The sequence below is a fragment of the Mustela nivalis genome (assembly GCF_964662115.1).
Source record: "Mustela nivalis genome assembly, chromosome: X".
Taxonomy (NCBI): Eukaryota; Metazoa; Chordata; class Mammalia; order Carnivora; family Mustelidae; genus Mustela; species Mustela nivalis.
In genome coordinates, this window is record NC_139040.1 from 25,698,560 (window position 1) to 25,716,083 (window position 17,524).

The 17,524-nt window shown below is 38.9% G+C and overlaps 1 protein-coding gene across 7 annotated transcripts in view; it reads left to right on the forward strand.

The window, feature by feature from the left end:
• Positions 1-15,080, forward strand: part of TENM1 (teneurin transmembrane protein 1) — an 801,322-nt gene extending 786,242 nt beyond the window's left edge. For all 7 annotated transcript variants that reach the window (XM_082717245.1, XM_082717244.1, XM_082717248.1 and 4 more), the window contains 4 exons: positions 4,620-5,007; positions 5,747-6,967; positions 7,730-7,872; positions 9,647-15,080. In XM_082717245.1, coding sequence (XP_082573371.1) covers positions 4,620-5,007; positions 5,747-6,967; positions 7,730-7,872; positions 9,647-10,405 — 2,511 coding nt within the window. In that variant the 3' untranslated portion in view covers positions 10,406-15,080. The remainder of the gene's footprint in view (positions 1-4,619; positions 5,008-5,746; positions 6,968-7,729; positions 7,873-9,646) is intronic.
• Positions 15,081-17,524: the final 2,444 nt, after the last annotated feature.

Here is a 17,524-nt window from a genome sequence, read left to right on the forward strand (position 1 = left end):
AGAAGAGAGTTCTCTGTTCTATCCACCCCTTGTCTGCCGAAGAAATAGGTCAAATTTTTAATCTATACTCTACACTGGGAACATCTGAATCTTATAGAGTGGGTCTTTCCTCTTGAATTTTAGTAATAAGAATGATCTGCAAAAATCCTATGGCTCATGTCCACAAAGTACTAAACCTGGCACAAAGTTCCCTGAATCCAAATATTTTGTGGCATATTTACAGGGGTAATGCATGTAATAATGACCTTCATATAAAAAAATAAAAATAAAAATAAATAAATAAATAAAATTTTTTTAAAAGACACCACTGATTGTTAGATGATAGGCTGATTTGTTTTTCGAGGAATGAGGATGGGTTTGCACTAACCCTTCCACAGGTCATACATGGTGCCTAGTGCAGTAGACACCAATCCCTAGGAATGTGCATGGGTTTGAACTCATAACTTCACTAGCACCATGGTTTGGCCACTGAGCTCTCTATGACTGCCTGTAGACAGTAGCATCTGAGTCTCTAAGACTTTACCTTTAGGTTGCCCATACAATAGCAAAAGGGCCTATTAAAAACTTACGTTTTAGCTCTTCATACAGCCTCTTTGACACCGACGAAGAAATTATTTTATTTTTTCTCTTTTCTGAATTAACTATTTCAACAAACTTTTCTGAGCAAAGAATCATGTGAAGGAAACTCCACGTAAGTTCGCTTTGCTCCGGAAACCAAGTTGGCAATCTCTTTAAAAACAAAGAAAACTGTGAGACTGCCGGTGTCTGCAGTGGACAGAAATAAGACGTGACTATGTATCATCTATCAAGAGAAGCCCTAGTGCCTTCCGAAGAATACTTTACTGGCCAGTGAGACAAATTGAATCACTTGCGCCTTTTAGTTGACTTTTGTCCCTTTCTTGAGTTCACATTTAATTTATTCTCTAATTAAAAGGTAGCCCCAGGGCTCCTGGGTGGCTCAGTCAGTTAAGCATCCAAATCTTGATCTTAGATCAGGGTGAGGAGTTCAAGCTCTGTGTTGGGCTGGTTACTGGGTGGGTGTGGAGCCTACATTTAAAAAAAAAATGGATAGCCCTTGACTTAAACAATCATATTATGCAAAATTCAGAACCTGCAAAATAAACAACTATGGAATGGTTCTTTACTTTCCAAAAATCATTTATCATGAGATTGATTTTTTTAAGCTTTTATTTATTTATTTGACAGACAGAGATCACAAGTAGGCAGAGAGGCAGGCAGAGAGAGGGGGAAGCAGCCTCCCTGCTGAGCAGAGAGCCTGATGTGGGGCTCGACCCCAGGACCACGACCAGAGCAGAAGGCAGAGGCTTTAACCCACTGAGCCATCCAGGCGCCCCATCATGAGATTGATTTTATTAACGTTATAATTACCAGTAATAATAACTAATCCACTGAATAGTTATGATGATTAAATGAAATAACTGAATATAAAGCACCCAGAACATCTAATCATAAAATAAGTTAGTTTTTTCCATTTACGTCATGCATTATAGCATTTATTTTCCATTCGCTAACAAATGCTACTTATTTACTGCTACTTAAAGGAAAATTAAAATAAGAAAGAACAGAAGGAAGGAAAGGAGGAAGGGAAATGAAGGAAAGAAAAAAGAAGAAAATTAAGACATTTTGAAATTGTGATTCTAGAAAATAGGGAAGGAATGTTGAATTGACCAAAATCCAATGTACATGTAACTTTTGCAGTGAGGTGGTGAGGTTCTGTATCTTCCTGTGCTCTTTTCGTCTTTGCTGGCACATTCTTTCACTATGTCTGGGGCAGAGCAAAGACAGAGACTGGCTTTTGTAGTGTATTTTAAAGTAAGAATTCTCAAGCTTGAAAATGTATACCTCATTTTATGCCTCAAAATACCCCTCCCTGTAAATTTGCTTGCCACCCCTATACCATGATATATTTAAAAGCAACAGCAAATATTTCACCTTAATGTACAGAAATTTTGTAGAGATCGTGTGACTTCCTCTAGAGCAGTGCAAGTTATGTGTATCATTTTCATGCACAATGGTCTGCAGCCATTAGGAGAAAAATAATTATTTGGGTAATAGCTGTGGTTGCTTAAATGATCTCTTCTCTATTAAAAAAAATCAATTATTGTTTCTTAAACTTTCTCTATGTGGTCATTAATTCTCTATCTTGATTTATGAGACTTCTCTGAGTTAATTATATTTTGAAGACTTGTGGAGCTAAAATTTTGTATTACGGTAAATGTAAATCTTCCGGTTTCCTAAAATCGTTCCTAAGGACTTCATTTTTAAAATGCATTTAAAGATATTTTATAATCATTTAATAAGATGTTTTGTCTGATACATTTACAAAAAATTGCCTCTTAGGGGCTGAAATTTTCAAAGGCTGCCTAAGGGATACAATGCAGGTTGCCTCGAGCTTCCAGGTGGCCCCACACTGCCATCTGGTGGTTATTCGGGTGCTTTAACTTCTCAAATTTCTACCATCGCTCATTTCTATTCTTGTTCAAATGAATATACACGCTTGCTCTTTTTTTCTTCTTTACAATGATGTCTTTCACGATCTCACAACGCATGAAAAAAATACAAAGTCTCCCGCTCTATTGTTTAGACTCAGAAGAAATGCCCTTTTTTTTCCTGCTGTAGCCGCACGGTGAGCTCTGGATGGACCCATAAGCATTGTTTTCGAACAAACTGATAATAATGCCCACCCAAAGTGAAAAAGCAGCCAAGTGAGAGCTAAATGGCATTCTGGCAACACAACAGTTACATTCACGAGATTTCTAATCACGTCATCCACATGCCTGCCATTGGCAGAAAGCTTTAAAACAGGGCAGGGAGCTTTTGAGACAGCACAGTGTGAGCAGCACCTAGGACAGGGTCCGGCAGCGGTTCACTGCTGAGCGATGGATGAGACAGGGGAGAGAACACAATGGCAGTGTGCTATAAATGTTTGGCAAGGCACGCACAGCGACTGGAAAAGGCATGGCCCGGGCAGGCTGGTACTAGATAATGTGTGGGAGCCATATGGTGATTGTCCCTGGCCCGCATCACAGGTGACAGATGTCATTTGTTCATGGCAAACTGACAGAAGAGACTGGAAAGGAGCTGAGAAGTCTGACTTTGAGCAGAGAGCTAATGCAAAGGCATTTTTCACCAGCTCCCTCCGGGTTCTGTTGGTTCCGCCTTGGTCAAGGAGGTGGCTCTCCCTTCATGTCCTCGTGCCAAGTCTCCTGCTTCTGGTCATCGGGGCGCTTTCGGAGCTGCAGGTTGTCCCCAGGTGATGAGGTGACAGGCTTGTGGCATGCAGCTTTGTACCCTCAAGACAGAGTACTTGGTGGGAAAAAACAGAAAGCAGGAACAAACGAGCGAATAACTGTAGACTTTGACTTCACAGTACTGACATGTGATTCAAAATCAATAATTCTCAGAAGGCAGGGAGGATATGCAGTTCCAAGAAATGGATTTAAATCTAGAATATAATTTCATATTTAGAAGAGGGAAGTGTACATTATATATGCTTCTATAATTTATAGTCATAAATATTTATGTAATTTATGTTTAGAAAATGAAAAGGTACCTATTGTTTTCATAATGCAAACTTCAGAAAATAAAGCTCAAATGAATGCCTTTGCTTGATAAGGTAATTCTCAAGAAGGGAGGGGTAAAGCTTTTTTAGAGAGTTATATCAGTCTTTAGGGTGAACATTTTTAATTTTTATTAAAAGATGAGATCTAAATGCTTTTCAATTAGAAATAGGATTAAGTTCTCTGTAAAATAGTGCTCCTTTTATGTTTGTATTTAAAGTTAAATAAGGTAAACCAGTATCAGTGAGATAGCTAATCACACACGAGGCATTTAACCTCAACAAATAACTATTTCTGAAATACAGATCAGTTGGGAGGAAAGGGGTTGCATATCCAGAGAATTCTTCACTTTTTAATGGCATGGTCCCCTAATGCAGTTCTAAACATGAATTGCTCGTCAACTATACTCAATTTTTTTTTTAATGTCAACTACAGGGCCTCCTGGCCAGCTCTGTTGATGGAATGTGAGACTCTCGATCTTGGGGTTATAAATTCAAGCCCCACATTAGGTGTGGAGATTACTTAAAAATAAAATCTTTTTCAAAAATGTTAACTGTACTCAGGGCACTTGGGTGGCTCAATTGGTTGGGCGACTGCCTTAGACACGGGTTGTGGTCTTGGAGTCCCAGGATCGAGTCCCGCATGGGGCTCCCTGCTCGGCGGGGAGTCTGCTTCTTCCTCTGACCCTCTCCCTTCTCGTGCTTTCTCTCTCTCTCTCTCTCAAATAAATGGATAAAATCTTAAGAAAAAATGTCAACTATACTCAAAAAATAAAGCATGAATTGCAAAGGGATAATTATATTATTTTATATACAAAATTGCTTGGTTGCTTGTCTTTCTCCTCCATTACACTGTAAGCTCTATGAGGATAGACCTCATGACTGCCCACTACTGTATCTACTAAGGTCCTATGTGCCTGGCACATAGCAAGTGCTCGATAAATCTGTGCTGAGTGGATGAATGTGTTTCTTTAATCTCCTTGAATCGCCTCAGCTTCAGTGGTACGCGTTAAGCCACTTTGCCTTTGTCTCGTTTCAGTCTGTGATGCTTCTGTTACACAGCCAGCGGCGCTACATCTTTGAGTACGACCAGTCGGATTGTCTGCTCTCAGTCACCATGCCGAGTATGGTCCGCCACAGCCTGCAAACCATGCTTTCAGTGGGCTACTACCGAAACATCTACACCCCGCCAGACAGTAGCACCTCTTTTATCCAAGACTATAGTCGAGATGGCCGACTGCTACAGACCCTGCATCTGGGAACAGGGCGCAGAGTTTTATACAAATACACCAAGCAAGCAAGGCTGTCTGAGATTCTCTATGATACCACTCAGGTCACATTAACATATGAAGAGTCTTCTGGAGTCATTAAGACAATACACCTGATGCACGATGGCTTCATTTGCACAATCAGATATAGGCAAACAGGTTTGTTGTGAAAGGGTGGCAGTGGGTCAGTATTTTCTTATGACATTTTTGCTGGCCACAGTGTGACATAGAAGCACTGACCAATCCCATAAATGTTCACTCTGGTTGTTAAATTATCTTCCGTTGAAAATTGAAAACCTATTATAGACCGAATGAAAGCCGATTCCTTAAATCCCACCAGGCATTTTCTCTGTCTCTGTCTCAGTTCTCAGAAAAGTTGAGATCTAAGCACCTCATCCAACCGTGTGCTCCTTCCTAACTCACTACCAGATCTTCCCAGAGATGCAGCTGCAAGAGTTGATCCTCCCTGAAACGATCTCAAGCCCCATGTAACCTCCCTAAGCCTCAGAGGATGGCAAAATATGTTCAAAGTCAGGACTTTGTAGCACAGGTTAAACGAATTGAAAGTACTTTCTTCTGTGATTATAACAAGAAAACATGTTGCTAGTATCAGTTTCCTCACCCCAAGGCACTGGATGGGCTGTTAATTATATAGTTCCTATAATTAAATTATTCTATAACTATAGCATACGGTACTTTTTTCATATTTACTGGCCACAACTATGAGAGTATATATCTGAGATGATCTGCCCAGGCATGAGATATCAGAAGTCAATCTCTAATTATCTTATTTTGAATGTAGAAGTATCACTACTAAAGGCACTGGCACTAGATCTTTCTGATTGCTCAACATTATGCATCTAGCTCTGTTCTCACTGCTTTTATTTTGATCCCTCAGGACCTCTTATTGGACGCCAGATCTTCAGATTCAGCGAAGAAGGGCTGGTGAATGCTCGGTTTGACTACAGCTACAACAACTTCCGAGTCACCAGCATGCAAGCTGTGATCAATGAAACCCCTTTGCCCATAGATCTGTACCGATATGTTGATGTTTCCGGTAGAACAGAGCAGTTTGGAAAATTCAGTGTCATTAATTATGATTTAAATCAGGTCATAACTACTACAGTGATGAAGCACACTAAGATCTTCAGTGCCAACGGACAAGTTATTGAAGTCCAATATGAAATCCTAAAGGCCATTGCCTACTGGATGACTATTCAATATGATAATATGGGGCGTATGGTAATATGTGATATAAGAGTGGGAGTAGATGCCAACATAACAAGATACTTCTATGAATATGATGCTGATGGGCAACTTCAAACTGTTTCTGTAAATGACAAAACCCAGTGGCGTTATAGTTATGATCTGAATGGAAACATCAACCTCTTAAGCCATGGGAATAGTGCTCGTCTTACTCCTCTCCGATATGACCTCCGAGACCGCATCACCAGACTAGGAGAAATTCAGTATAAAATGGATGAAGATGGCTTTCTGAGGCAGAGGGGAAATGACATATTTGAATATAATTCTAATGGTCTGCTGCAGAAGGCCTACAATAAGGCTTCTGGCTGGACTGTGCAGTATTACTATGATGGGCTTGGGCGACGTGTCGCCAGTAAGTCCAGCCTAGGGCAGCACCTTCAGTTCTTTTATGCAGACCTTGCCAACCCCATAAGAGTTACTCATTTGTATAACCACACGAGCTCAGAGATTACATCCCTGTATTATGATCTCCAAGGTCACCTTATTGCCATGGAGCTAAGCAGTGGTGAAGAATATTATGTAGCTTGTGATAATACAGGCACCCCACTGGCTGTGTTCAGCAGTCGAGGTCAGGTAATAAAAGAGATATTGTACACACCTTATGGAGATATCTATCATGACACTTACCCTGACTTTCAGGTCATCATTGGTTTTCATGGAGGACTCTATGATTTGCTCACTAAATTAGTGCACCTGGGGCAAAGAGATTATGATGTTGTTGCTGGCAGGTGGACAACGCCTAATCATCACATATGGAAACAGTTGAACCTCCTTCCTAAACCATTCAACCTCTACTCCTTTGAAAATAACTACCCAGTTGGCAAAATTCAAGATGTTGCCAAGTATACCACAGGTATAGAACTTTACACTAAACTTGAAATAACTCCATGGTGTTTATTACATGATCTCAGTGCCTCCGTAAATATACTTCCTCTTCCCACCAGCTAGTGCACAAGTTATTGTGCAGTCACTCTCTTCCTTAGTCTTCTAGAGTGAGCGCAACTATGCAAGTGGCATAAAACATGATGCTTTTGCATCTCAGGACAACTATTCTTTCTTTTTAAGCCTTCTGTTTGTATATTTCACTCTTAAAACTTATATGAGGGGCACCTGGGTGGCTCAGTTGGTTAAGCGTCTACCTTCAGCTCAAGTCATGACCTCAGGGTCCTTGGAATGAGCCTGTGTTGGCCTCTTGGCTCAGCAGAGAGTCTGCTTCCCCCTTCTTCCTCTCCCTCTCCCCCTGCTTGTGCTCACTCTCTCTCAAATAAATAAATAAATAAATAAATAAAATCATTTTTTTAAAAAAGCATATCTGAATAATTTCATACAGGAAAAATTCAGGATTATGTTCCATTAGATAAATCTAACATTGTGGTCTGTGTGGCCTCAGTACCATTACCATATTAAGAGTTTCAGTATTGTAAGCTGAACCTAGCTCTGTGATTACCCATGAATCAAAAGGCTTCCCATTTTAGAGCTGGTGAGAGAAGGGGGAATTTTATCCCTAACTTTCCATTGGCTGAACATTTAAAAGGCAGGCTTTCTACAAAGGTTGTAAAATATGGGCTTCGTCATTTTTTTTCTTTTATATTCTTTTATATTTTGTGCCTCACAGACATTGGAAGTTGGTTGGAGCTTTTTGGTTTCCAGCTACACAATGTTCTACCTGGATTTCCCAAACCAGAATTAGAAAATCTGGAATTAACTTATGAGCTGCTACAGCTTCAGACAAAAACTCAAGAGTGGGATCCTGGAAAGGTCTGTAAAAATTTTACCATCTCTATTTATCCAAAAAAACAGAAGGGCATCCAATACCATGATATGGCATTAACAAATACTTCCTTACTTATTTTTGAGTTGTCTTGAATATTCACTGAAATGTCTACAATTAATGAGGAGGTAGAAAAAAGCTTCCATGAGGAAAAGATCAGGGAGTTGGAGCTTTTAGAAAAGACAAGACTAACATGGGATTTAATGACCTGCTGTGGTAGACAAACAGGAGAAAATAAACTTTTAAAAAAATTCTGGATCAGGCTACCAAGGGCAATTTTGGATTCTGTATAGAGGAAACTGTTCACTGACAGACATAAAAGCTTCAGATTTCCAACAGTGAAATAATTTAGGGAGTAGCGCATTAAAAGCATGGGTAGAACAGAATTAAATTATTCTGACAAAGAAAAAGTATGTAAGAGCAATGAAGTAAAAATAATAAATACTATAGGGATAAAGTCTCTGGGAAAATAAGAATACAAAACTATTCACAGTTCGGCAGATAATTTCATCAAGAATATGAGGTACAAATGAAAACAAGAGGTAACTGTTTCTTTCAGTTGAAAGAAATGCAGGAGTGTCTCTTTGCAGGAAAGAAAAATTACTTCAGCAAAATAAAACTGATGTTTGGATGGGAGGGCTTGAAATGTAAATTAGGGGCGCCTGGATGGTTTAGCTGGTTAAACATCTGCCTTCAGCTCAGGTCATGATCCTGGGGTCCTGGGGTCCCGTGGGGTCCCCTTGCTCAGCAGGGAGTTTGCTTCTCCCTCACCCTCTGCCCCTGGCCCCCCTACATCCACTCATGCTCTCTATCTCTCTCTCAAATAAATAAAATCTTTTTAAAAAAATTATAAGGGAGAGGCACCTGAGTGGCTCAGTGGGTTAAGCTTCTGCCTTCAGCTCAGGTCATGATCTCAGGGTCCTGGAATCGAGCCTCGAATCAGGCTCTTTGCTCAGCAGGGAGCCTGCTTCCCCCCCTTCTCTCTGCCTGCCTCTCTATCCACCTGTGATCTCTCTTTGTCAAATCAATAAATAAAAATTTAAAAAAAAATTATAAGGGAAGAACAAATCTAAATAGGTACTGTAGGCTTATTCTGTTTTGTAAATACATATAATATGAAAAAGTAATTTTGCAATTAAAAGGTAATTAATAGTCCTTTTTATAATTAAAAGTCCTTTTAAAAAATGAATCAAAATTTTGAAATTGCTGAAGCTTTGTTGTGGATACTTGGTGGTTCATTATTCTCTTTATTTCCTAGTATGTTTGAAAATTCCCATAATAAAAAGGGTTTTTTTTTAAGTCCACTTAAGAAGATTAGTGAATTTCTTGCTGATTTGCTGTGGTTATTTAGAAGGTCATAATCTGTTTAAAAGCAAGAATAATGCCATAAGCCGTCTCTACTCCTCACTGTGATTAATGTATCACACCACATACAGTAACAAACAGCTAGTCAGTATTAGTTAAACTGGTGAAGTTGAAATGTCTTTTTTTGGGGAGAGCTGCACCCACTTAACTTGAAGTGACTTCTAGTTCTGAGATTCTGTGATACCAAGTTTGAACATACTTCCTTATGTTTAACTCATCAAGACCTCAAGAAGTATATGCCAGGTGACCAAGTAACCTGTTAGTCTTGTCTTTGCCAAATCTCTGGTGAAGAGATTCCGATTTTGGCTTATTGTGACATCACTTACTGGCACAATAAAGCAAGAAGGTGCTCTTCACAATGACCAAGCATTTGAACTGTGCTTTCTTCTTTCCTAGACTATTCTAGGTATTCAGTGTGAGCTCCAGAAACAGCTCAGGAATTTCATTTCCTTGGACCAACTTCCTATGACTCCCCGATACAATGATGGACGGTGCCTTGAAGGAGGGAAGCAACCGAGGTTTGCTGCTGTTCCTTCTGTTTTTGGAAAAGGTATAAAATTCGCCATCAAGGATGGCATAGTAACAGCGGATATTATAGGAGTAGCCAATGAAGATAGCAGGCGGCTTGCTGCCATTCTCAATAATGCTCATTACCTGGAAAACCTACATTTTACCATAGAGGGGAGGGACACTCACTACTTCATTAAGCTTGGGTCTCTGGAGGAAGACCTGGTGCTCATCGGTAACACTGGGGGGAGGCGGATTCTAGAGAATGGTGTCAATGTCACTGTGTCCCAGATGACTTCCGTGTTGAATGGGAGGACTAGACGGTTTGCGGATATCCAGCTCCAGCACGGGGCTCTGTGCTTTAACATCCGGTACGGGACAACTGTCGAAGAGGAAAAGAATCACGTGTTGGAGATTGCCAGACAGCGCGCTGTGGCCCAGGCCTGGACTAAGGAACAGAGGAGGCTGCAAGAAGGGGAGGAGGGTATTCGAGCATGGACAGAGGGGGAAAAGCAGCAGCTTTTGAGCACCGGGAGGGTACAAGGTTATGATGGGTATTTTGTTTTGTCTGTTGAGCAGTATTTAGAACTTTCTGACAGTGCCAACAATATTCACTTTATGAGACAGAGCGAAATAGGCAGGAGGTAACAAAAGAAATCTCTGCCTTTGCGTCACCAAAGACTGCCTGTTTTTAAAACATAAAATGGTTTATTGTATTGGTTTTCTAGATCAGAACTCTGTATATGTAAATATGGAGGAAAAACATATCCAACTGCCTTTCAATGTGACGGAAGATGGTATTTTAATATTGTTTGTTTAAACTCTTTAAGAAATGACAGAGATTTTTAGTTCTTGTGTGGCAGTATTCAAAATAACACAAGTAAAACAGCTAAAAAAAAGTTTTCAGAAAGCACCACTTTAAATCTGGGGAGCCATGCATATATGTTCAAATACAAAGGACCCAAGGTTCTCTATCTGTATTGTTACACGAAATTTCACGTTTAACTGTTGGCAGAACTTGTGGGTTATTTGAAAATGTGGTGCAACAGTATTCTGAACCTTGCGTTTCGAAAGACTGCCAGCCCTTTCACATTTTCCAGATCTGTTATGAGAAACGTACAAAGAAGTGTAAAATGTCCTCAGCCACCATCTCCCAGAGTCAGGACCCATTTGCCCTTCCTCCTTGATTATTCCTCCTTGCTTGTTAAAGTAAATGCCATGTTCTTGTGCTGTGTTTTGGCGTGTGGTGGCTGGGGTCGGCCTACCACGCTTCCCTGTGGGTGTGGTAACCAGACTGAAAGGCCACTATTTGCTTGTGTGTACATGATACCAAGGCAGCTGGCCAGTGTAACTTCTCCCACAAAACCCGTTTTGACTACATTTTTTTTTTTCTTTAACCAAATCGTAAGCATAGCTTTTATTGACCTGGGTAGGAAGTTCTCCTTTATATATAGGGTGTGTTTTGCTTAGAGTTTCACAATAGTCATTCTGTATTGATACACTAATCCAGTGGTTTTGTGCACACAAAAGGTAATTTACTACAAATGATTCTGCTAGAAAAAAATAAGAGGCTTTAGCAGGCATACATGCCTGGGATACCAGTAAATATGTTCACTACTAGTGCAGAAATTCACAAGAGCCAAAACCTTTATAAAAACAGACCTAGTAGTAAGACAAAAGGAAAGTACCAAAGGGAAGACCAAACCAAACATCACAGTAGTCGTCGCCACATTGGCTCATCCCACTTAGATTTATCCTTCAAATGTACAATTCTGTATTGAACATCTCCCAGCCACAGTCAAGAAATTTAATTAAGCGAACCCTTTCCGATCTAAAACATTTCAGCTCATTATAGAGAGGCAGACTGTTTTTTACTAAAATAATTTATATGGTCCGTTATTTTAGTTCTCCGTCTCTACCCATTTATTTTGATTTAATCATCTGTCCTGCCTGGGAAAATAACTATTTTCCAGGAAGGGTTATTTTGTCCCATGATCAGTTAAACTTTGGAAAAAGACCAGGATTAGTGGTAACATCAGCTGCAGTTTCTCAATCGTTATGAATCCTAGAGTAAAAAGAAGCCCCTTGGTGAGCTGTGAGATTTGTGCCCAGTGACAAAGAGACAGTTGGTAAAAACGCTGTGTAATTGTAAGTTACCACAAATGAAAATACATGACAGCACAATGCGGCCTGTTGAAAATTCCCCTGAGCCAGCTTCACCATCTTTCATCACTGAGTCTGCACATTTGCTATGTCTGAAGGAGAATTTATGATGGAATGTTACAGTTTGGATTCTTTCCAGCTACTACCTAAATGCAGTGTGAGGTCATTGCCTTGCTCTGTGATGACAGTCTTCTCTGAAAATATGCAATGTCAGAATTCAGGCTCCCATTAAGGTTTTTAAAGAGTCTGACTCCTTACTCCACCAAGCACAAGGAGGGAAAGGCAAGCGCCTGCACACAGCAGGAAAGGGTAGATTCAAACCTTTATGTCATTTTCAAACACTTCACATTGGGATTACACATGTATTCCGAGAGAAAGACAGCGAGAGGTGATTCATGATAAACTCCTCTCTCTTTTTAATTGGAAGCACACCAGTTCAGGCGATTACTGACACACACTACAATCATATTACTGTGTTGTTTGTTTTTCCCCCCAACTCCTGAATCAGGTCTGTGTTAGTGGTACAGTATTTATTCAGGACGGGATTCTAAAATTATGAACAAACTTGTTGAAAATTTGAATACCTCCACACCAGCCTAAAAATGGACCTTAAGTTCCTAGAACCTCTGATGTTCTTTTAAATCAATGGAAAAATAATTTGCGAACTGTATATAGAGAGTGCATTCATAAATGTGATGATGTATTTTATCACTAATCTAAGATGTCAATATTAGAGTCTATTTTGCTTATATTTTAAGCAATTATTATACTTTTTTGCAATTCACTGATGATGAATCATTTTCGAACTGCTTTAAATATCCATTAGAAACAAATATTTGAAGCTTTTACTTAATAGTAATTACCTTGAACTGTGCATTTCTAGTTTGTAATACATATTTATTTAGTTTGTGCCTTTAGTTTCTTAAAGTTATATTTGTATTATATTCAGGAAATGCACTTTTTATCACTTACAGTTGTGGTTTTAATACTGCCTTGAACTACTGTTATTCTCTTTACCACTTCCAAAGTTTTTGGGAGGAAAGAGAAAAAAACCCAAAAGGTTAGCACCAATGAACAGTAAATCTAAGAGAAACATTTTGGCATTTCTTAATAAGAACATGGAGATACTGGGTACATCGTTCAGCTGAGTACAAAGTATGCCTTCATCGTTTTGTAATTCTGAAGTCTAACTTAATGAAAGAACAATTCGTTTGCATTTCCTGGTGAAAGTAAATGCATCTTAAAGTGAAATAGTTGAATTTCTCATACCCAGAGCACAGGCAGCTGACCCGGCACAGCCAGACACCATTCAAGTATGTTCGAATGAGAGCACCCTAGTTGGGGCTCTCGTGAAGAACATTCTGGGTTGGAGGCAGGGAATACTCTGTGGTGGTTTCTTTTTCCTAGTTAGGCCCATTTTATTTGTGCTGTTTTGTTTTGTTTCGTTTTGTTTTTCTCTTGCACTACGGTCTAGAGATCCAAATGAACTGCAAAGTTCGCAGCTTAACATTGAAATCCATTTCTTTTTAGTTGTCATTATAATCATTATTGATTAGAAGCATGACTCCTGAAGGAAAGGGAAATAAAGCCCAATTCATCCCAATTTCTAGCAAAACACTCACCATATAAATAAGCGTATATTTTATTTTTAACCCAGCAAAATATTGTATAAAATAAGGGTGTCCTTTGCTGTCAATTTATCTAGGAGATCTATAATATATAGACTATATATATATATATAATATAATATATATAAAACATAGCCAAATGTATAAAAACTTGACAATGTATAATTTGGAATTCACATGCTAACTACGTAGAGAGGTATAAAATTGAATGATAATTTTTCTAAGATTTTTCTTTTTCATAACTGTTAACGCAGTTTCAAGCACTCTATCATGTTATTCCTACTCTTTCTTTTCTTTCCTTTTTTTAAAATCTATTTTTAACCAGACCAAGCCCCACTGTAATATCACCTGAGAGAGTCAGGGTGAAGTTTTTGCATTTATAAAGATACATTCCTGTAAGGCAATTGTAATGGAAGCCAAAGTACAGTAATCAAGTATTGAAAGACACTTTGGCAGAGACTGGAGTGTATTCTAGCTTGTGGAAAGACAGAAGGCTACAGATTGGATGCAACATTCTTGTTTTCTTGGAGGAACTCACATACACATAGCTGACCTGACTAGTACTTCAGATCTCAGACTGCTCTTCCACAGCCTTCTGTAAGGTTCTTTATTCTGCAAAAGAAAAATAAAAAAACAAAAAACAAAAAACATTAAAAAAAATTTAAAAAACACAAAAAAATACAAAAAAGCAAAAACAAAACAAAAAAACAAAAAAAAACAGAAAACAACAAACAACAAAAAAGAACTCAACCACAAAATAGTGACTGTTATTTCAGTGTGTCCTTCACGTGAAAGCTATTAAGGACCAAACCTACTACTGTGTGTAAGAAGAAATTACTTCCTAAACAGTAACTGAAAATAGTTAGTTCAACTTGCTGTGGATTTTGTCTTGGCAGTTGTCATCTTACATTATTTGTCAAAGGAAATGTGTTTGGCAGTTAAAAATCTTTCCTTAGATTTAGTGGTGGACTTTAACCTCTTAAATAAATGTTAGTATATCAGATTGTGTCCTTGAAAAATATTTTACTTGTATGAATCATGACAATGTCTAAATCTTTACTCTTCTTCTGGCAAAAGCATCGGTAAGAAAGAGGGTGAAAAGAAGTATAGCCTTTACGTCAGAAAAATATTCTTTTTAGCTGCTTACTTTCTCATGAACAGTAAAGATGTTTACAGTGTATGCCAAGATTTTCAGTTTCTATATAACAACAGTTAGAGGTTCTAATCATACTGAAAATTGTGTTATAATGGCCTGAGCCATGTTGCTAGGAAACAATAGGTTCCAATTTTGTATTCCTGCTCTCACTCCTGTGCTGAAAAGTGACTGGATACTGTACAGGTTCATGTTCTCTGGCTGCGGTTAAATGGTCTCTTGCATTTTGCTCTGGCTTTCAGGCCAGAAGCATGCATTTTTCTACAAGAGCATCACAACAACATGCTGTAAATATTTAAAGTTCAACATTACGTGTCGATATTTGAAAGAAAAAAGTACTTTGAATATTTCATTTTTAAAAAATAAAATTGCAAATGAACACGCTGTCCCATTTTATTCATGCGCCAAACTGCATTCTGGAATCTGGTCACCTGAGAATTGAAAAGTAGCTCCCTAACAGGGAACAATAAAACCGCATCATCTTGAAAATGAAGGTGCAGAAATCCAAAAAACACTAATCCTAAGCAGATGTCCCTTCATTTTTATGTTTCGTACAAATAGGATCTCTGACACAAATGACCATTTAATAAAAAAAGAAGAGTAGCTGTTCCAAGTTTAAATGCCTCTAAGCTATTACTTAAAAAAAAAAAAAAGGTTTCTTTCTCTTGTGGATGCTTTTCTGAGCAATGGAAAGAAAATGAAGAATTGCAAAACGGGTGGGGAGAACAAAGCACGCAGGTGCATTGGCATAAAAGCCAATGGGGGAGCGAGGCAGTCAGGAAACACTAAAAAATAACAGCTCGAGGGTCCTGGGAGATCCCAATGGCCATTTGGCACTTATTTTTCACGTGAAGATATTTATGAGTGACACTGGGAAAGCAGGCCAATAGATCTTGCAAAATTCAACTTGATAGTAATGAGGCACCCATAGTCCAAACAACCTGTTTGTTTCTGAAACTTGCTTGGAATCCTGGAATTTACATCACGCTTAAAAGCCCCGCTGCCTTTTTATTCAGTGATATATACAGTAGTCTCCCCTTACCCCTGATCTGCAGTTTTGCTTTTCAGGGTTTCAGCCACTCACAGTCCCGCAGTCAGCCACAGTCCAGAGGCAGGTGTCCTCCTCCTGACGTTGTCAGAAGGTTAAGAGTGGCCTCATGTCGTCACAGTGCGTGCACCAACCCCTCGCTTCCTCTCATCACACAGGCATTTTATCACCTCACATCATTGCAAGAAGGGTGAGCGCAGTACAGTAAGCTATTTTTAAAAAGACTGAGATCAGGGACGCCTGGGTGGCTCAGTTGGTTAAGCAGCTGCCTTCGGCTCAGGTCATGATCCCAGCGTCCTGGGATCGAGTCCCACATCGGGCTCCTTGCTGGACAGGGAGCCTGCTTCTCCCTCTGCCTCTGCCTGTCATTCTGTCTGCCTGTGCTTGCTCTCTCTCCCTCTCTCTCTCTGATAAATAAATAAAATCTTAAAAAAAAAAAGACTGAGACCACATTTGTGTATCTTTATTATAGTATATTGTTTAAATTGTTGTATAGTCTTATTAGTTATTGATGTTAATCTCTTGCTATGCCTAATTTATAAATTAAACTTTGTCACAGATACATACATATAAGAAAAAACATCATATATGTAAGATGTGGTACTATCCACATAGTGGGCCTACTGGGACAGATAGAGTGAAAAGATTCGTGAAGCAGAAGACAATCCCAATTGCTCCAACACAACCAATCAGCAAAAGGCCATGGGGTCCTCGGGAGGTGGATGGAAGTGTTAGTATCACTTGGTAATTTAAAAAAAAAAAATACCCACCCCACCCAACCCTCAGTGTGTGGAAAGAAAGAGGCAAGAGCTCCTACACTGAAAGAATTATTAAACAAGAGAAGACATTTCTCCATATTTCTTCTCTATTCACCCTCACTATTAGAGGTCTTTGAATTTAAATTTTTAGCAATACTACTTCCTTAAATTTATATAATTTTAGCACCTCAGTAATCCTGGGAGGTGAGCAAGCCTTCATTGTTCCTACTTGGCAAAGGCAATGATAGTAACAGACTGACTTACCCAAGGTCACACGGATAATCTGGCAAAGCTGAAGAAATTCAAATATCAAATGTTATGTTGATGGGCTCTCTCCAGTCAATCGCTTTTGTTATATCTTTGTACATAAAAATATTCATTTAAGAGGCCAACGACCTAATGATGACAATTCTGCCTCTTACCACCAGTTTGGCCAATGACCCCAGACTATGAAATTTCCCAAAGTAGGTAGTTTAACTTCACCTCTAGCTGCAAACTCTAAAATAATGTATCCCATTTACTGTGAGGACAAACATAGGCGACAATGTTGAATTTATAGCTCTCTAACAGGAACACTAGGCATCTTGTAACCTTGAAATGCTCAAGGGCAAATCTGGATTTTATTATTAATAGATTCTGGATTCTGAACTCAATAAAGTGACTCAAATAAAACGTGAGCTGATGTCTAAACCCTCTTAACAGATTTTAAAACTATTTCTCACATTTTTAATTCTCTATCCGTTCTACCACAAATAATATCTTCAATTCATTTATAAATTCATTTATACTAGGAAGCTTAATCAGAGGCATCCTCTGTAGACTTCTTCTACCTGTGTACGACCACAAAGCTTACTTGCTTGTAATAGCCAAACTGACAATTACCTAAGCTTGTCTCCCTTCCTGACCTTATCTCTTAAGAACAAACTCAGAGGAAATGAATGAGTGTTTGATAAACTGTCATGTTCTTTGTGGGCTTGCTGACACACTTTTTTTCTGAAGAAAGGTGTACACTTGGAA